General features: G+C 43.5%; 1 protein-coding gene across 2 annotated transcripts in view; it reads right to left on the bottom strand.

The window, feature by feature from the left end:
• Positions 1-792: 792 nt before the first annotated feature.
• The window catches only part of LOC126473771 (tetraspanin-9), a 523,722-nt gene continuing 502,889 nt past the window's right edge, over positions 793-21,625 (bottom strand). For both annotated transcript variants that reach the window (XM_050101035.1, XM_050101036.1), the window contains exon 9: positions 793-2,700. In XM_050101035.1, coding sequence (XP_049956992.1) covers positions 2,608-2,700 — 93 coding nt within the window. In that variant the 3' untranslated portion in view covers positions 793-2,607. The remainder of the gene's footprint in view (positions 2,701-21,625) is intronic.

Raw genomic sequence — 21,625 nt, 5'->3', positions numbered from 1 at the left:
CCCAGCAAGTGTGCAGTTGCGGAACATTGTATCTCCAAACAGACATTCAATGGAAGATAACCGAACATTAATTTTGGCCACAGGAACATCTTTCTGGGACTCCATTATCAAAAAATCCATTGAAATACACATCATGGAAAATCTAATGAACCACTACAGTGGCTACCATCTGAATAATGCTTGCAATCCCGTCATCTCTGAGATTTGCTCGACACCGAGACGCCAGATTACTCTGATGACTGCAGCAAGTGGCAATGCTGAAGACAGCTGATCCTTGCAGTTCCACCAGAAACAGCACTGCTCCTAGGTGGTGTGGTCCTTCTGTCACTGTGACTCTGACGCATGCGTGGCAATACTATTAGTGTGCTATATAAGGCGGAGTGAAGGACATCTTTGTCAGTCTTCTATGGCTCACCTGAAGATGACTGGCAAGTGTCCAGTTGAAATATCATGGAATGAAGTTCACAATGACAGACTGCAATCCCAAAATCTATTTGAATAAATGTTATTTAGTTCCTCTCTGATGCAACCTTACATTTTGCCTGATTTTCCAGAGATTAACTTGCATTCTGGTTGACACAGTGTCAGAAAATCCTTAATTCAGTTCCACAGTAAGTTAAATTTTCTACACATATTTTCAAAGGCAGAGTGTAAGCCATTCATTTGGCAGTTCAGCACATGAGGCATAAACATAATCTTAAACAAAAGGAATAGGGCTTCATAAAATATGTAGTATCACAGACATTTTCATTTTCAAAAACTATTTTAATACAAAATTTTGCATCCACTTTTAACAATAAAACATTACTCATTGCCTGAATACAATAAACATAAATAAGTATAATACCTGTCCTTCAAATTATGTACAATAGTCTTAAAAAAATATGGAATGGTAATTAATTATGTTTTCTTAAACAGCTTATTTACAGGAATTCATTCATTTATTTATTTGTTTATTCTAGTCTGAACTCTTTATTTCAACAAAAATGTATCCTATTAATATAAACAAAAGTTTTAAATAGTTTATTTCACATTACAATAAACTAGACTCTTCATGGAACATTGTGACTGTATTGGAAAGCAAACACATATTTGAAAATCAAAAGCTGACTTCTTTCCAGTGCAGGTTAACTTAGAGGCTATTTTATGTGAAAAATCTTGACCTGTATTATAAATGCAATTTAATAAATAATACTACACATACTGAACACTAAAATATCAGTTACCATTGAATAACTGAATTGTATTCAGAAGTGAACAATTTCTTTTCAAAAAGGAAATAATATTTATGTATTTCTTTCAGAATTATACAAAATTTAGCAATATATCAATCTACATTTATGCCTAAATAGTGGTTTGATTAAAAATGGTTGTCCTGGAGCCAAATTCTTGCTCTGTAGCTTTACATCTAGTGAGAAAGACACATCAATATATTAAATTATCATTGGTGGTTACTGCAGAGAAAATATTTTCAATGAATTACATTTTCATATCAGTTTGATGATTCACTAGCAAATAAATAATACCAAATAATGGTGGAAGAAAATTTTAACACCAGCTCAGAATAAATGCATGCAAAACAGTGAAGTCCATTACAACTTAAAATAGTAGAGGAAAATTGTGTATTAAAATGTATTACTCATTCAATAAGAGATTCAAATTTGTTTGATAGAGGACAAAATTTTTTTTGTGTCAGTTCAATGAAAGTCATGTCAGTTCACAACTGAAATTCTTCTAGATCAAATGGAACCCTGTTAGGTATGTGTACGCAAAAAAAACTTGAAAACTATAATTATGAGTTTAGGCCAGTACCTGTATTAATTGAGACAATACTTCTCAGACTATGCAGTTACCCCATTGCACATTACAAACAGTCAACTGCTGTCACTACATGTAATCAAATTTCTGGAGCCAGTAGCAATAATCTTCCAAGAATGAAAATATTTTGCTCCATATAAATTTCTGATAAGAAATTTGTGTGTGTGTGTGTGTGTGTGTGTGTGTGTGTGTGTGTGTGTGTGTGTACTAGCTCAGATCAGAAATTAATACACATTTTGCATCCCTGGAAGAAATATAGCTTTTGGTGCACTGAAAATATGCTAGCATAGACACTGGTATAATCTCAAACAATATGTGATTCTTGAGTTTCTCCCGGCGTATTTGATAGTCAAAATATCCACGGGTGTGCTGCCGGTCTATAGTGTCCAACGAGCTCAGTCCGTCAGTTCACCTGATGATGGCGACATGTATGATCGCCGAAATATTGTGCCCGTTGGACACTATAGACCGGCAGCACACCCGTGGATATTTTGACTATCAAACAATATGCTCACACTCAAGAACATAGAGTGGCTCTATGCATAGTGTTTGCATCAAGTTTTTTTCTTTAAAAAAATCTGTTGCATCAAGTTTTTTTCTTAAAAATAAAAATATCATTTGTAGTCATACAATTAATTACTTCCAAGATTATCTCATATCTATTGGAAATTCATCACTCTTCACATCACATTTACAGAACATTTCTGTATACTCTGCTATTCAGTTTCTTATCCCACAATATCACCTCACAGATACATTTCAGAAACATGATGTTGGCTGCTTCACATGCTATGAATTTGGGTGATATGCTTTGTAGGCATGAGTAGACCTCTTATGCCGCACAGTGCAGAAAAGGAGCATTGATGAAATCAGGCCAAATAACTGCAAAGAAACATGATTTTCACCAGAATTAAATGAAATAATGAAGTACACTACTAAAAATTAGAAATATTGAGTCTTAGTATTTATGGAAACTATTTTTGTGGGGAGAAGATTAGTATGTTCAACAATATTTGTATCTGTAGAGTATTAGTTGTGCAAAAAACATTATGGCAATAAATGCTTGTAGACATATGAGAACACAAACTCAGTTTAAGGTAAGCCCTAAAATAAAACAAAGTAGAGTACACTTTCATAACATCTGCCATGCATGAATTCATTTATTGTCTCATGCTGTGTTTGATATTACTTCCACTTTTTTAAAGTGTAACCTATTTCACATTTTATCATCTTAAGGTATGGCCAGTAGTGTCACCCACCTTTCTACAAATGTCTGTACCTTTTTGATGCCCTTTCCCATGTAGGGAGTTTCTGAGATTTAGTAGAATGTCAATAGAACAATTTTACCCATGATATTGATCACTTAATGAGTTAAAGATGGCATTATTTTTTTATTCATTAGTCTTCTGGGAAATTTAATGCAGTTTGCTATGACTTCCCCTCCTTGCCGACCTCTTCACCCCTGAGCAGCACATACACCAAACATCATTGATTATTTGTTTGATATTTTCCAACCTCTGCCTTCCTTTACATCTTCAGAATTCTACAACTTCCTTTAACTCTGTGGAAGTCACACCATATTCATCACATATGTCATATCATCTTGCCCCTTCTTCATGTCATATTTCCCCCATATTCCTGTTCTTGCAAATTCTGCAGCGGTTCTTCTCATTTCTTATCTTATCAGTCCACTTAATTTTTAGTATTCTTCTGTAACATCATATCTCAAATAATTATGTTCTCCTCTTTTCTGTTTTTCCACCAGTACGTGATTCACTTTCATACAATACTGTGTACCAGATGTACATTCTCATAAATTTCTTCCTCTAATTAAGGTCTTCTTTTGATATTAGTGGGCTTCCTTTAGAAGAGGAGAAAGGTTCTAGTTGTCTGTGTTATTCTTTCTTATACCATCCTTACTTCATCCATTGTGCATTTCGTTCTGAGGTTCAAGAATTCCTTCACTTCAAGTGTGTTCCCCTAGTGTGATGTTAAGCTTGTCACTGATCTTACTTCTACTATTCATCATTACTTTTGTCTTTCTGTGGTTTACTCTCAATCTGTATTCTGAACCCCATTAAACAGGTCCTGTAATAATTCTACACTTAAAAGAGGGCAGTGATGTCTTCAAGCAAATCCTGTGATTGATATTTTTCACCTTGAATTTTAATCCAACTCCTGGCCTGTTCTCTTATTTCATCATTGCTTCTTTGGCATGCAGGTTGAACAGTTGAGGAGAAACACTGCATCCATATCTTACAACCCCCCCCCCCCCTTCTTTTTTAATGTGAGCACTTTTGCCTTACTCTTCCATTCTTATTGTTTCTTCTTAATTCTTGTATGTGTGGGAATACCAAGATCTTCAAGACATCAAAACCTCTCTTGTGTCCCAGAGAGAGGATCTTTGGGGCAGAAAAAGCAGAGACTAACAGTGCACTCTTGAGGTTGTAATAGTGTGGAACCTTTGTAAATTTACTCTGTGCAATAAAATATTCATTTATAATCATGTATTATATCATTTGGTAGTGATTCAAGTATGCCTTAGCACCCTACTTATGTACTGTATTTATATCCATCTTCCCCTAATTTGTTATCTACTTTTAGGAAACTTTAAAAAATGTTGCATTATTTTACATTGTTGAATGTTTTTACTTTATCAGCAAATCCTATGAAAGTGTTATTTTTATTAAGTCTTGCTCACATTATCAAGTGTAACACCAGAATTACCTCTCTATGGCTTTTACCTCTCCTAAGGACAGAACAAGTCATTTAATGGGGTCTCAATTTTCTTTTCCAATTTTGTGTGTGTTTCATTTCTCAGGAACGTGGATGCATGATCTGTTAAGCTAACTGTATGGTTATATATAAAAACAAAGATGAGGTGACTTACCGAACGAAAGCGCTGGCAGGTCGATAGACACACAAACAAACACAAACATACACACAAAATTCAAGCTTTCACAACAAACTGTTGCCTCATCAGGAAAGAGGGAAGGAGAGGGAAAGACGGAAGGAAGTGGGTTTTAAGGGTGAGGGTAAGGAGTCATTCCAATCCCGGGAGCGGAAAGACTTACCTTAGGGGGAAAAAAGGACAGGTATACACTCGCACACACGCACATATCCATCCACACATACAGACACAAGCAGACATATTTAAAGACAAAGAGTTTGGGCAGAGATGTCAGTCGAGGCAGAAGTGTAGAGGCAAAGAAGTTGTTGAAAGACAGGTGAGGTATGAGTGGCGGCAACTTGAAATTAGCGGAGATTGAGGCCTGGCGGATGACGAGAAGAGAGGATATACTGAAGGGCAAGTTCCCATCTCCGGAGTTCGGATAGGTTGGTGTTGGTGGGAAGTATCCAGATAACCCGGACGGTACAACACCAACAAACACTGTCTGCCTGTGTCCATTCATGCGAATGGACAGTTTGTTGCTGGTCATTCCCACATAGAATGCATCACAGTGTAGGCAGGTCAGTTGGTAAGTCACGTGGGTGCTTTCACACGTGGCTCTGCCTTTGATCGTGTACACCTTCCAGGTTACAGGACTGGAGTAGGTGGTGGTGGGAGGGTGCATGGGACAGGTTTCGCATCGGGGGTGGTTATTCTCACAGTTATTTACCTTTGATGAATTTGAAATTGCATGGATGATATTTTTCCAGAAGTCCTAATGTTTGTCTCCAGTCTCATATATTCTACACACTAATTTTAATAATCATAAGGTTTCCACATTCTCCCAAATGATTTTAGAAATACTGAATAAATGTTATCTATCTTCTTCTTGCCTTGTTAGCACACAACTCCTTAGAACTCCTGTCAATCATATTGTAATTATGGATCCTATATGACTTACAAATAAACAGGACATCCTTCTTCTATCATGTCAGCATTCTCACACAATGACAACAAGGGAGGGGGCCAAAATGTATTAGCAGGTGGAGGCAGAGAGGAGTAGGTGGGGGTGGAGGGATGGAGTTGGAGGAGCAGAGGCAGAGGTGGATTAGTCAAAGAGGAATTGGAAGCTAGTCAAAGAGGGATGGAGAGGTAGTCAAAAATGGGGGATATGGCCCACTCCGTGGAAAGTAAGCAGTGTAAAACATTTTTGAGATGGAAAACTTACAATCACTTTGTAATTAGTAATCAGCCTGCACTGTATCTGAAACCATTGAATACACTGATCACAGTCAATTGAACAAATGTGTAGAAAGTTCTACTTGTACAAAATATGTATGTGTTTTGTAAACAGAACAGCACAACCACTGCTCTAATTGAGTTAAATGACTGCAAGTAATCTGCAGAGATTCATGAAACCAAAAATACTGAGATTACTAGCATTTGATTCCACCAAACTGGAAATAAAATTCTACAGCTAAATATATTAGATAGTTTATTGGAGCGGTCTAAAAATATTTCAGAAGCTATTTTCTATAATTCACATTGTTCTAGAATAACATATCCTTTCTGACTACAAATACCATTCCAACGCAGATGCCCTCCAGCTTTACTTAAGTAGACCTGAATATACCAATACTTCCACTGTCCATATAAATGATGATCTATCTTCATTGCTCAGATGGATGCAAAATCTGAGGCTAAAACCAAATGTTAAGAAGTCCCAAATAACTTTACTATCTTGTTAGGTGTTCATGAGATCTGAACTTTGATAGCTTTTCTCTCTTACTAATCTCAAATTGTATTTTAATATTAAATTTTATTACATTATATGTACTCTCCATTCCAATAGAGCCATAGTGAGGAGATCCTCCAGCATTTAGAACATGTCAGAAAAATAGGAATGCACAATAAGCACTTATAAAGAAAAACAAATATGGTAATGTAACTTCCACAGCCCCCACATGAAATGGTCTCCTCAAAAAAAATCTTAAAAACATTTTCATTTGACCGTTAATGAGTAACTTGTAAAAAAAATCTAAATTTTCAATATACTGAGGTGCATGAGATCATTCTTAGGCTATTACAGCCATGCATCATCAAGTAGAAAAAATAATTTTTGCAACCTAATACTCAAATTCTTTTATATTATTTGTAATGACTTACACATCGGTTGGTACTACTAAGAAATTCAAGAAGTAGAAGATGCTTGGCACCAGTAATTCTTTTAGGCTCCCGTTAAACTGTAATTAATAGTGGTCAAACTTTGTATGACTGATGGGTAGTTATTGGAAATGTGTATTCCTGAATAATGGACGCCTTTCTGGATAAGAGTAAGTGACTAAAGGTTTGTGAAGATTATTCTTATTTGTAGTATTGATTCTAGAAACTGAGCTGTTTGTTAGAAAAACATAGCTTTAATGACAAAAATTTCATTGAGGAATAAATAGATCAGGATGCAGCAGTTATTACCCCTAGTTCCATAAACAGGCCTTTGCAAGATGTTCTTGAATTCACACTACAAATAATTTTTGTATGTACACTTCAGATATTGTCAGCATGGAGGCAATTTGAAGTATTATGTACACTGAATAAATTTTTATCTGCCAAGATCACTAAAATCATTCATTCATGTAGATTACCAGAATCAACAATTTTCTGTTGCTATCTTTGGATCTGCAAAAATTGGGACCAAAAATGGTAGGCTACAGCAACTAACATAACAGATTCAGATTCTTTATTCACCATTGACCACCTGAGGTGGAACAGGCAATTTACATGGATATCATATAACATTTTCCTTGAATAGTACCTTAAAGCTAAATGAGCATTGCAAATAGTGCCCATAGATGATAACATACACCATAACATAAGCTAAATACATTCAGTGACAACACATAATGAAATCCTTAAAAATTAATGTCGATTGAATTTATATTCATAAATTCTGCTATATTGTAAAAAGGATTGATTAGTAACCAATTTAGTAGCTTGCTCCTGAAGCTACTTATGTGAGCTGACCAAGAGGAAAATGGAAGTTTATTAAATATTTTTAGACTATTGATTAGATGGGAATTTCCTGTTCTTGTCAGCCTGTGCCTAGGTATGTCTAATTTTGTTTTGCCTCTGGCATTACGGTGGTGTATGTTTTCCCTCATTTCAAAATCTGCTATATTGTCTTTTGCATACAATGCTGAGGCGTATATATAGAGATTAATAACTGTTAATATTTTCAGCTGAATGAACAGTGGCCGGCAGTGCTCTGATCTACCAGAATTGCTCATTGCCCTTATCACTTTCTTCTGAATTTTTAGAACTTCAGTGAAGTCAAGAGAGTGTCCCCATATCAGCAGTCCATACTCTATATGTGACTGAAAGAGTCCAAAATAAATAACTCTTAAATATTCTTTTGTCACCAGGCTCCTCAGTTTCCACATTAAATACGTAACTCGAGACAATTTTGCGCAGGTATGGTTGATGTGTGTTTCCCACATTAACTTAGAGTCTATGTGAATTCCTAGAATTTTAACTGCTTTCACCTCTACCTCTTTTGACAATCCTAGTATAATCTGTTGGTTTTTATCAGGATTGCAAAGCAGTGTATTTGATGAGAACCAATTTAGTGCCACTTCCAGACTATCTTGCATCATATCTTGCAGAACTGATATGTTCTCATGCTGAGCAAGCAAAGTTGTGTCATCAGCATAGCAAATAACAGTATTGGGGATACAATGGGGTAAATCATTGACTGCAATTATAAAAAAGAAGGGCCCAAGGACAGAACCTTGTGGGACTCCTGTCTTAACTTCTAGCAATTGTGAGTCTCTGTTTCTGACAGAGGCAAACTGCTTCCTATTGTTTAGGTATGATTCAATTACTGCCAATGCAGAGTCTTGTACGCCATAGAATTTGAGTTTAGCTAGTAAGATATCATGAGAAATGCAGTCAAATGCCTTACTTAAATCACATAAAAGAAGTGAGGCTTTATTTTTATTCTCGAAGGCTGTTATTACTTCATTCACAATTGAAAGAACAGCAGTGGTGGTATTTCTTCCCTTGCGGAAGCCAAAATGACTATTAGAGAGTAAGTTATGTGACTCAAAGTAGTAGGTGGTGGTTGTTGGGATGTTTAAGGGGGACTAAACAGCTAAGGTCATCAGTCCCCCATTCCAAAAACAGGCGAGACATTAAGGCACGGAGCAGATAAAACCCCAAGGGGAAGGAGACTCCCCCCCCCCCCAGGCACTAAAGAACACAAATGAGGCAACAAACACTACAGACATGAAGACACCAGACAAAAAGAAATGGAACAAAAGAAGATGACCGGAGACTGGTTGACGGACCACGACAACAAAAAAGGGAAAGAGTCAACCAACAGACGACACACTAAAATCTGCAACCAAATACGAGAGACTCGAGGACAAGAAACACACAAAGGGAAAGGAGCAGGACCTCCCTAAATGGAACAATAAAAAGGACTACCACGGATAAAATTTAAAACGTCATCAGCCACGGAGGCATTGTCGCTTAAAACCAAAGGTAAAGTGCCCGGGAGATTAAAAGACTGCCGGAGGGTGCGCAGTCGGGGACACTCCAATAAAATGTGGGCGACCGTCAGCCGGGACCCACACTGACACAGGGGGGGATCCTCCTGACGCAAAAGATGGCCGTGCGTCAGGTATGTATGGCCGATGCGCAGCCGACACAGGATAACAGAGTCCCTGCGAGAAGACCGCAGGGAGGAGCGCCACACATCGTTCGTCTCCTTGACAGCCCGCAGTTTATTAGGCGCTGTCATGCCTCGCCACTCAGCAGACCACACCCCAAGCACCTTACGGCGCAACACCAGCTGCTGATCACGAGCTGTGAGGCCGATCTCCAAAACTGGGGCGTCGATCGCCCCTTTGGCCAGCCTGTCAACACGTTCGTTCCCCGGGATGCCAACATGACCTGGCGTCCAAACAAAGACCACCGAACGACCAGAACGGGCAATGGCGGAAACAGACTCCTGAATAGAGAACACCAGAGGAGAAGAGGGATAGCAGCGGTCGATGGCCTGAAGGCTGCTCAGGGAGTCACTGCAGATGACGATGGACCTACCTGAGCAGAAACGCATATGCTCAAGAGCGCGTAAGATGGCCACCAGCTCTGCAGTAAAAATACTGCAGCCAGCCGGTAAGGAGCGTTGCTCAACATGGGCAGCACGAGCAAAAGCGTAGGCAGTGCGACCATCAACCAGGGAACCATCAGTGTAGACAGGCTCACAGCCCGGAAATGAGGCGAGGAGCGCAAGAAAACGGCGACGGAGGGCCACAAGCGGAACCGAGTCCTTGGGTCCCTGCGCCAAGTCCAGATGGACGGACGGCCGGGGCAAACACCAGGGAGGCGTAGGTACACGGACCTGGAAGGGAGGCAGAAGAGGGAATGACCCCAGTTCCGACAGCAGGGACCGGACGCGGACAGCTACGGAAAGCCCAGACCTAGGTCGCCGTTCGGGCAGATGGAGGACCATGGCAGGGAAAAGCAGGCGACGATTGGGATGGCCTGGCGAGCAATGCACGTGGACAGCATAGTCGGCGAGCAGACGATGGCGGCGAATCCGCAGCGGGGGAACCCCGGCCTCCACCAGTAGACTATCCACGGGGCTAGTGCGAAAAGCACCAGTGGCAAGCCAAACCCCACAGTGGTGTATGGGGTCTAACAACTTCAACACTGAGGCTGACGCAGACCCATAGGCCAGGCTCCCATAATCAAGCCGGGACTGCACAAGGGCTCTGTACAATCGTAGCAGCATGCAGCGATCTGCACCCCAAGACGTGTGGCTAAGGCAGCGGAGGGCATTGAGGTGCCGACAGCATTTTTGCTTCAGCTGAGTAACATGAGGAACCCATGTGAGCCGGGCATCAAACACGAGTCCCAAGAAGCGGCAAGTGTCCACCACAGCAAGCAGGTGGCCGTCGAGGTAAAGTTCAGGATGAGGGTGGACCGTCCGATGCCCACAGAAGTGCATAACTCGAGTCTTGGCTGCAGAGAACTGAAAACCATGAGTCAGAGCCCATGATGCTGCCTTGCGAATGGCGACTTGCAGCCTGCGTTCGGCGACAAACAGCATATTTGCCAACAAAAATGCAAAATATTAGTTATAACTCCATTGGTAAATAGATACAGAGTGTATTTTCCAGATGAAAAATGTAATAATGTATTAATTCCATATTTGAAATGTGTGGTAACAGCTGTAATTAAATTAGCTTACATATGGCATTATGAAACATATACAAGATTTTTTTTAAAAGTTTCAGGTTCATATCATGTAATTTGTTATTAAGAACTGTAAAAAAAAAAAAAAATCAAAAACTGTGTGATAATGCAATTCTGTATTCAAATTTTTCTTAAGGAATTGTTGTAAAAATGTTTTTAAAATTATGATGATTTGGATACTGGCCATATTCTGTTACATGATGGCATTTTTGACATTAGGCGTCTAAGGTGAATACCATGTCAACACACTTGTTCTAGCAGGCATTTGTAAGAGTGAGCTAGTATGGTAAATCATGCACTCAATTTAAGAGCAATTGCAGCCCCACATAGTGTAACAACTGTACTTTGGTTATATTAAACACTGGAGAAGTGTTCACCTAGACATCAGGTGATCAGATTGTATGTAGGCAATAGGTAATGATATTTCACCTGGACTTTGATTGACGTGTTGTCATGGGTAAGCTAATGTTAATATCATAACTGATGACAAAAGCACATAAATTAAATAGCTCCATTGTTGGTATATATGCTCTGAATGTATTCTTGATTACGTATCATATCTCTGCCTATAGATACTGAGCTATTCCTGGATGCATTAAAATCAACCCACATATGATACCATCAGCTGTACATAGAGAGCTTTTAAGTGATTATAGATTGTCATGTTGATGGTGATTTTTATAAAGGAAAACATGGTGAAGAATTATTCAGAATGCTTATGAAAGCTGTTAAAAAAATTTCTAAAATGGTATAAAGGGGTTTATGTATAAATTAAGTTGTATGAATCTTCCACATGATTTTACAGACAGGTTTTTTTTAGCTGCAAAATACTGATTTGGCTTGTGTATTATAATAATAATTTAGACATACATAATTATATTTAATAGTATATCCAAACAGTAATCTAATATGAGATGATAATATCACTTCATAATACCACTGCACCATCTGATGTACTTTTGTATTGCTACGAATGTCTCCACTGTGAGCACTTGCAATCAGCATTATAACACGTGTGTACTTAGCTGATATTTTACAACTGACATGCTGACTTCTAGTAGGGCTCATGATAACCTACATGGACAGGCATTGTATAGTATCACTTACAGTACTGGAGGAGAAGATTGTGTATTGATGTAAACATAAGTGTGTTGTTGTACCATGTATTGCAAACCTTGAATATAATTACGCATACTGTGATGTTAGTTACTGTATCCTAGCATGTTTTGCACATCAAAAGATGGCAATAAAGAATTGCTGAAACTGGTCATCTATATGAATTAATGATTTTTAGCAATACTGGCAGTTGAAAATTTATTCCGTGTTCATAATCCTTATGTTTTTCAATCCAGGAGACTTTGTGTTGTGACAGTGCCACGACATTCAAAAGTGCCGCTACGTTAGTACGCGAACACGGCGATAGAGGCGCTCCGCAGCTCGGCCGAGCGCGGGAGCGCCACCTGGTTACGAACGGCGCCGGCCGCATGTCACGGCCCGGCAGTCGAATGACAGATACGGAGTTAGTAACATGTAACCCGCTAGTGTTTCTACTTTTGTATCTCCACGCACTTTAGTAGTGATTAAAGGTTATAACACTTTTTGGCGACGAGGTCGGATATTTTTTTTCCTGCGTTGTGGACTTGTGTGTTCGTGTCGGGGCAGACATGGAACAGCTTATGCAAGCGCTTATTGAACAACAAACACAGCTGACGGCTGCTATTCAGGCGTTGTCGACGTCGCTTACTCATCGTCTGTCTTCCTCTTCTCCGCCTCCGTTCCCTCCTTATGACGAGACCGCTGAAGACTGGGAGGATTATGAGAAGCGTTTGCGGCAACACTTCTTGGCTTTCGGCGTTGTCGACGCTCCTATGTGTAAGTTCTTATTTCTCTCTTGGATTTCCCCACGGATCTATCAGCTGCTATCTCAGTTAGCCCCTCTGCGGGAACCTGCCTCTCTGTCCTTCCAAGAAATGTGTGACTTATTGTCTAACTATTACCGAAAAAACACCCATGTCGTTGCCGCCCGCGTGGCTTTTTACCGGTGTCGTAAACAGCCCCATCAATCTTACCGGGCTTGGGCGGCGGAACTCCACGGTCTGAGTCGGAAATGTCAGTTTGTCACGGACACTCATCATGAGTCTTACGCTGATTCAATGGTTCGGGACGCTATTTTACGGCTTGCTCCTGATAAAGAAGTTCGGCAACGTGCCTTACAATTGCCAAACCCGTCGTTGTCGGAAGTTCTCAGCATCGCTCAATCCTTTGAAGTGTCTCACGCTGCTGGTGCGCAAATAGACGCGTGGTGTGATGTAGGCGCTGTCCAGACCACTTTCGACGCAGACAATGTGCCTGTTTCACAGGGAAACGACGATGTGGCGGCGGTGCACTCGCGTCAACAACGTCGCGTTGGGCCGCCACGCTCGCAGCGAAAACAGCAACCACAGAAGCAGGTTCGTTCCGCCCTTTCTTCTTGTCCACGTTGTTTCGTACAGCATGACAGAGCCGCGTGTCCAAAACGTTGGGCCACGTGTAATTCATGTAGGAAAAGAGGCCACATTGCTTCTGTGTGTCAGTCCCCTAAAGTTCCTGTCGACGAGGACGAGGCATCGGACATGGATGTTAACTGTGTGCTTTCTCAAACGAATAAGTTGTTTGTTACTGTTCGTGTTCTGGATAAAGACATTCGCATGCAAGTGGACACTGGCTCTGCAGTAACTCTCATTAATTCTCGCACGTATTTGGAGTTGGGCTCCCCTCCCTTGTCTCCCGTTACGCGAAATCTACGAACTTATAATAAGCAGAAAATTCCTATTGTTGGCCAGTTTGATGCTTCCACTGCCTACAAGTCTGTTGTTAGGCCCCTCACGTTTTATGTGGTGGATCATGCGGGCACTGAAAACCTGTTCGGTTATGATGCTTTCCAGTTGTTCGGATTTTCCATTGATGATGATGTGCACCTCATATCTGAGGACATTCCGTATCCACAGCTGGATGGCTTGTGTTCTGAATTCTCGTCCGTGTTCTCTGCTGGTCTGGGTCGTGCCAATGATTTTGAAGCCCACATTACTCTTAAACCTACGGCTCGCCCTAAGTTTTTCCGGGCACGCCCTATTCCAATGGCGTTGCGTGCGCCTGTCAAAGCTGAGATAGACAGGTTAACAGCTTCGGGGATTCTCCTTCCTGTTACCTCCAGCGAATGGGCATCGCCCATCGTGGTGGTTTCTAAACCAAACGGGAGTCTGCGATTGTGTGGTGATTTTAAAGCCACTGTCAACGCTCAAAGCCTCATTGACACTTATCCTCTTCCCCGTCCTGAGGAGTTATTTACCAAGCTCGCTGGGGGCCAGTTCTTTTCCAAACTTGACTTATCGGAGGCGTACCATCAGTTGCCGTTGGATGCATCTTCCAAGGAATTTCTCGTCAACAACACTCCTTGTGGGTTGTATCAGTACCAGCGGTTACCATTTGGCGTCGCTAGCGCGCCGGCCATTTTTCAGCGGTTTTTTGAACAGCTCACGGCTTCCGTTCCCGGCTGCATCAACTACCTGGATGACATTGTTGTCACGGGGGCCTCCACTGAGGAGCACCTTCGCAATTTGCGTTCACTGTTTCGGGTTCTGCATTCAGCAGGGTTGAAGTGCAATCTGGACAAGTCTCAGTTCTTCCAACCCTCCATTGTGTATCTTGGTTTCCACTTGTCCCGTGAGGGTATACGCCCTCTACGACAGCACGTTGCGGCCATTACCGCTCTACCCCGGCCGTCTACGGTCAAAGAACTTCAGGCGTTTCTAGGCAAGGTTGCTTATTATCACAAATTCATTCCCTTCGCGGCGGCGGTGGCTCATCCTCTGCATCAGCTGTTACGCAAAAACGTTCCTTTCTGTTGGACCGCCGAGTGTGAGCAGGCTTTTGTCCGCCTGAAGGCTCATTTGCAGTCGGCGCCTTGTCTTGCCACATTCCGTCCGGGTCAGCACTTGGTTCTGGCGACTGACGCGTCACAGTATGGCCTAGGGGCTGTTCTCGCCCATCGGTATGAGGATGGGTCGGAACGACCCATCGCCTACGCTTCCAAGACCCTCAACGATGCCCAACGGCGTTACTCTCAAATAGAAAAGGAGGCGCTCGCTATCATTTATGCTCTGAAAAAGTTCAGCGTTTTTTTTGTATGGTTCTAAGTTTCACCTCATCACCGACCACAAGCCGCTGGTCTCTCTGTTCAGCCCCTCGGCGTCGCTTCCGGATAAGGCAGCTCACCGCCTGCAACGTTGGGCCTTATACTTGTCTCGTTTTCACTATGAGATTCACTATCGCCCCACGGCCCAGCACGCCAACGCTGACGCGTTGTCGCGTTTGCCGATGGGCCCCGACCCGGTTTTCGATCGCGATGAACTCCTCTGTTTCCACATTGATGAGGAAGAACGTCGTGCGGTCGAGGGTTTTCCACTTACAGGTTCGCAGGTCGCGTCGGCTACTGCGCGGGATCCGGTCCTGCGTCAGGTGATCAGTTTTGTTCAGCGTGGTTGGCCGGACAGGACCAAGGGCCGGGCGTCGGATCCCCTTCGCAACTACCATGCCTTGCGCCTTCGTCTGTCTGTTCGTGAGGGTGTTGTTCTTCTGGCCACGGATGGCGCATCTCCACGGGTTGTGGTGCCCGCCTCTCTTCGCAAAGCTGTTCTCAAACTATTGCATGGGGGCCATTGGGGGATTTCTCGGACTAAGTCCCTGGCCCGCAGGCACGTTTATTGGCCCGGTATCGATTCGGACATCGCCCACATGGTCGCTGCGTGTGATCAGTGTGTTCAACAACTGGCTGCGCCTCGTACTCTGCCCTCTCCGTGGCCTGATCCGGCGCAGCCGTGGGAACGGGTGCACGCTGACTTTGCCGGCCCCTTCCTCGGCACTTATTGGCTACTGTTGATTGACGCCTTCTCGAAGTTTCCGTTTGTTGTTCGCTGTCCGTCGCCCACCACTGCGGCGACGACGCTGGCTTTGTCAAAAATCTTTGCGCTAGAAGGTCTTCCATCCACGATTGTCACGGACAATGGCCCTCAGTTCTCTTCGCAGGCCTTCCGTGATTTTTGTACTGGACAAGGGATTCATCATGTTACAGCACCGCCCTTCCATCCGCAATCGAATGGGGAGGTCGAGCGCCTTGTCCGCACTTTCAAAAGCCAAATGAAAAAATTCCTTAGTGATTTTTCCACAGATGACGCTCTGTTGCAATTTCTGAGTTCTTATCGCTTCACGCCTCTGGGTGATCGCAGCCCTGCTGAACTCTTGCATGGCCGCCAACCGCGCACCCTACTGCATCTGCTTCACCCTGTCAGGCCTTGTACTGTGTCCCCTAGTGCGGGAAAATACCAGGTGGGCGCCGACGTGTGGGCACGGGGGTATGGATCTCGCCCTAAATGGATCCCAGGGGTGGTCCAGGCTCTTCGCGGCCGCTGGCTTTGTGAAATACGTACGGACGACGGCATGGTTGTTCGCCATTACGACCAGATGCGCCCACGAGTGGTGGCCACGCCGGTACCACCGCCCCTTTTTTCGTCTCCACCAGCCCGAGAAGCCAGTCCTGTCGCTGCTGCCGATCTTCCGGGCGTGTTGCTGCCGCCGCCGTCGCTACCGCTTCCGAGTACGCCGGAACCGGCCCCAGTCGCGACGCCGCCTTCTCCGGGACCCATCTCGCTGGAGCACACCCCCAGGTCCACGACACCTATGGATGCTGCTCCGGAGTTTTCACCCATCATCTCGTCCAGGAGGCACGTTCCACGCGCCAGCTTCCGTCCTGGACATTTTCGACCATACTCTCGTGTTTCTCCGCGGGATCTTCTCGGGACCTCCCAAGAGGCCATGGATGTCTCCGCACTGTCCGTGTCTCCACGAAAGTGAGCGTTTTTTTTTTTTTCAAGGGGGGAAAAGTGTTGTGACAGTGCCACGACATTCAAAAGTGCCGCTACGTTAGTACGCGAACACGGCGATAGAGGCGCTCCGCAGCTCGGCCGAGCGCGGGAGCGCCACCTGGTTATGAACGGCGCCGGCCGCATGTCACGGCCCGGCAGTCGAATGACAGATACGGAGTTAGTAACATGTAACCCGCTAGTGTTTCTACTTTTGTATCTCCACGCACTTTAGTAGTGATTAAAGGTTATAACACTTTGGCTTGTCTTTAACAGTTACCCTACAAAATATGTCCCATGCGACATTATGCAACAAAAGTAAGTGTGGTATGCTTCACCCAGTTGAATTTATTATCAAGCTGTAATCTAAAGAATTTAATACTGTCAACATGTTCCGGCCGCTTGTTGTATTTTAGGCATATACTGGTGGCAAATTTTGAAGTTTAGTGGTAAAGAATTGACTAGGAACCACTTATTAATGTCCACGAGAACTGCATTAACTAATCTTACCCTAATCAAGACTATAGGCCCACTTGATTTGCCACTTATTACAGTGTTTGTATCATCTTTAACAAAAAAAAAAAAAAAATTGGCATCAGAAAATTATAAAGAACTTGGGCGCAACTTTCCATGCACTGGATTTACTCCACTTGCTTCTATAATGGCCAGAATTTTTTAAAACGTATTTTCACAGGATGTGAAATTTAACTTGTTCAGTCACCCATTCTGTCAAACTATCAATGTTGGCCTGCAATCCAATACAGCATGAATAATGGGAATAACAGATGATTATAATTTACTAAAAATGTTTGTTTGGATGATGTCTCACACAGTTGGCAGCCCTGCAACCAAGAGACTAGCACAAGTTTTGGTGTTCTCATAAAGATAAGTGATTTTGGATTATAACAACATTTAGTTCCTGACCTCATCGGCAGTGACCATGCTCCCTTCCACATCACTATCTCTGGTGGTTGCCATCCCTGCCCAGCTCCTCACCCTGACATCCCTCCTAAACTTGTCCACGATTACTCCCGCGCCAACTGGGATGCCTACCGGGACTCCATACACACCCAGGTCGAACGCCACAACATTGCCCTCCAATCTCCTGATATCTCCTGCACCGCTGCCTTCCTGCACCAAACCTTGTCTGACGCCGTCGCCACCCATATCCCTATCAAAGCCATCCACCCTCACCATCCAGCCCTCCCTCCACAGGCCATCCTTCACCTTTGTGAATCCCGCTGCATCTACCTCTCTTTTCTCTGTACTCGTGACCGCGACACACTCCCCCGCTACCGGCAATTACAATGACACATCCGCAACATGCTTACTGCGAAGAAATGCCATGCTTGGTGACAGACATGTACAAAACTCAATGCCACGCTCCCAATCAACTCTTTCAAGTATTGGTCTGCTTTCCACTGCCTTACTGGGACCTGCCCTCCCTCATAATACCCTCTCCTCCCTGATAGCTGTCCCTTTCCTGACCAATCTCAGTAAGGCCAACCACTTTGCCTCCCACCTATTCGATGTCTTTTCCATTCCAGATGATCCCCAATTTGATTATTCCCTCTTCCCTGACATCATCGACCATACGGATACCTCAGTTCCTCCCCTTGCTCCTAGTTTCCAGTACTCGGGCCACACACCACCAATTGAACTTAATACTCCAATCATTACACAGGACATCAGCCACACACACTGCACTAGACGCAACACCGCTCCCGGCCATGACAATGTTACCTACCGCCATCTCAAACACTGCCCTCCCTCCTTCCTTGCAGCCTTGCCACCCTCTACAATGTAATCCATCTATCTTGACCTGTGGAAAACCTGCTGTATCCTGATGTTCTCCAAATCCAACAATTCTCCATTTGATGCCTCTTCCTATCGCCCTAAATGTCTCAACTCTGTGTTCAGCAAGCTCTTGGAATCCATCCTTACCCAATGCATCAATCACCATCTCCACCGACACCATCTCCTCCCCAACAAACAATGTGGCTTTTGACCTTCCTTCTCTGCTGATGACTAACTCCTATGCCTCACTCATATCCTCTTCCTCCAGCTTAACTCCTGTCACTCCACCATTTTTGTCTCCCTTGACCTCGAAAAAGCCTACAACGTCTGGCATCCCAGTCTCCTATTTAAACTCCAGACCTACACCATTCCTATCAACTATGTCCGTCTGATTGTCTCCTTCCTCTCCTGCCACCCCTCCTATGTTACCATCCATAACGCAGATTCCCACACCTTCTACCACTCCGCGAGTGTGCCCCAGGGCTCTGTCCTCTTCCCTCTCCTCTATCTCCTGTAGAAGACAGATATGCCCCACCCCTCCAGTACACCACCTGCAGTATGGCGATGACACTGTCTTCCTTGCCCTCACTTCTATCCTACAATGGTCCCAGCACCTTCTCCAGTATCACCTTGACCTTTTTGCTGCATGGTGTAACTTGTGGCTCCTTAAAATCAGTCCTTCCAAGACCCACGCAATCATCATAGGTCATACCACTCACTCCTTCTGGCTCCTTGACTTTTCCCTTACCATCTGCACCCATCCTGTCTGTCTCTCCCCCACCCTCACCTACCTTGGCCTCACCACTGACTGTCACCTCACCTGCTCTATCCAATCCAAAGCCTGCACCCACCTCCAACTCCTTAAAAACTCTTCTCTGGCCAGACATGGGGCTGAACCCCTCTACCATGCTCCACACCTACAAATCCTTAATCCATCCCATCATCTGTTATGCCAGTCCCACCTGGATATCCCCCCCCCCCCCCCCACCGCAAATTGTGTAAGTCCCTCCAGATCCTCGAGTGCGAGTGCCATTCATTCACTCCACCTAACCTTCTGAATACACCTCCCATCCCCCACGTGGATCCCCTACGACCCAATTCCTTTCCCCCATCTGCTCCTTTTACTTGAACATATCTGCATCCTCTACACCTCCCGCCGACTTGATCCCCCTCATCCCCTGGTTGCTCCTCTCCTCTCCAGCACATGCCCTCTGCCGCACCTTCACCATTGTCCCCCCCCCCCCCCTACCCTCCACCTCTACACCCTTCATCTCCTTTCCCAAGGTGGTTTCCATCAACTCCCCCTCCTGGATGATGCCCTCTCTTCCTCTATTTATCCCTCCTATCAACTGATCCTCACCTCACCCTCCCTTCCTCTGTCCTTTTCCCAGGCTCCCTCTCCCCCTCCTTCCATCTTGTTTTTTCCCTGCCTACCCTCTCTCTGACTCCCTTCTCTCCCCCAAGTCCTTTTGTTCTCCCCTCCACTGCCTTTATCCACTCTTTGTGTCCACTCAGCCCCCCCCCCTTTTTCTATGTCCCCTCCCTCCATTAACTCCCCCTTTTTTTCCTTTTCCTCTCCTCCTCCCTTTTCCCCCTCATAGATCCAGGTTCCTTCCCCCCATCTGCCGCCATTTCAGAGTGCTCAGTATTGCGCATCCCCTGTCGGTGTTGCGAAGAGCCACCATACTGTTGCTAGTTATGTTTTTTATCTTGTGAGAACAGAAACCAGACTGTCACCGTGTTTTTTAATTGTGCCCGTCTATTTACTATGTGTTTTAATCAGCATCACCAACTGTTTGTTTTTATATTTTTTTCCTATCTTTTTCTCCATGTTTCAGTTTAGATTCTCCCCACCCCTCTGCCCTCTCGGGGGTTGGGGGGGAATCTAAATCCAATTTTAAAAAAAAACATTTAGTTAAGTACTGATTACATGGTAAATAGGTGTTTTAGCGTGCTTTTTAATTGTACCATTAAAGGTTTAATTTTTCTTAGGTAATATAGCAGAAAACGCGAAAAGATCATATAGTCAGGTTGTAGTCATATTTTATGTTTACGTTTTGCTGCAGCAAATCTATAGAATTTTGTTTAATTGTTCTTTACTCTCTCCAGCAATTCAACTGTAGTGTACCTCTACATTATTTAACTCAAATTTCCGGAAAGTAGTGTTAAGTTTAATTTGTTCTTTCAGAAACTTTGCACTGTTGTTTTTCTTTACATACAGTCGCATATAGGCCAAACTTGTGGAATCATATTTTCGTGTTTATCTGTAATTTTACTGACTTATTCTTAAAAAACTATTATGTTTATCATGAGTTAAAAGTACTTGACTTGCATAGAATTGTTACGTCGCAGCTTCTGACAGGTATCTAGTTTTTTCCATGTAGGTGACTGTAGTGGTGTGGGAGTAAGGGAAGTGAATGAGACTCGTCAGTGGTTTTGTAGGATGTGTAGTAGAGATGGAAAGATACTAGAACAGGAGGGGAAAATTTCTGCCCTTCAGGCTGAGTTAGACAAGGCTAGGAGAGATCTTGACAGGTTCAGGAGGGAGAAGGGTAAAAAGAGGTGGGAAGTGGCAACAGGAGAACCAGGCCTAGAACTCACTGACACTTTTTGGTGAATGTGGAAAATAGATTTAACCTGTTGCTTCAGTTAGAAGCTGGTGAGCCTCAAACAGTTGCAGGTGTAGACAGGCACAACAAACTTTCAGCAGCAAATTAAAAAGTAAGAATGTAGGGAAATCTGTAAAGAGAAAGAAAGTGTTGTTGTTAGGTAGTTCCCATGGAAAAGTTGTTGGCCAACTTTTGCAGGTTGAACTAGGATCAGAATACCAGGTCACCAATTTCTTAAAACTAGTGCTGGTCTGGAGCAGGTGACAGAATTTAGGGTCACTTTGCAGAGATTTCACTAAGGAAGACACCATGGTTTAGTGGGTGGGACAGGTAATAGTATTAACAGAGGTCCTGGG

Source organism: Schistocerca serialis, chromosome 4, assembly GCF_023864345.2.
Source record: "Schistocerca serialis cubense isolate TAMUIC-IGC-003099 chromosome 4, iqSchSeri2.2, whole genome shotgun sequence".
Lineage (NCBI taxonomy): Eukaryota > Metazoa > Arthropoda > Insecta > Orthoptera > Acrididae > Schistocerca > Schistocerca serialis.
Note: the sequence above shows the minus strand (reverse complement) of the source record. Positions and strands in the feature narration are given on the sequence as shown.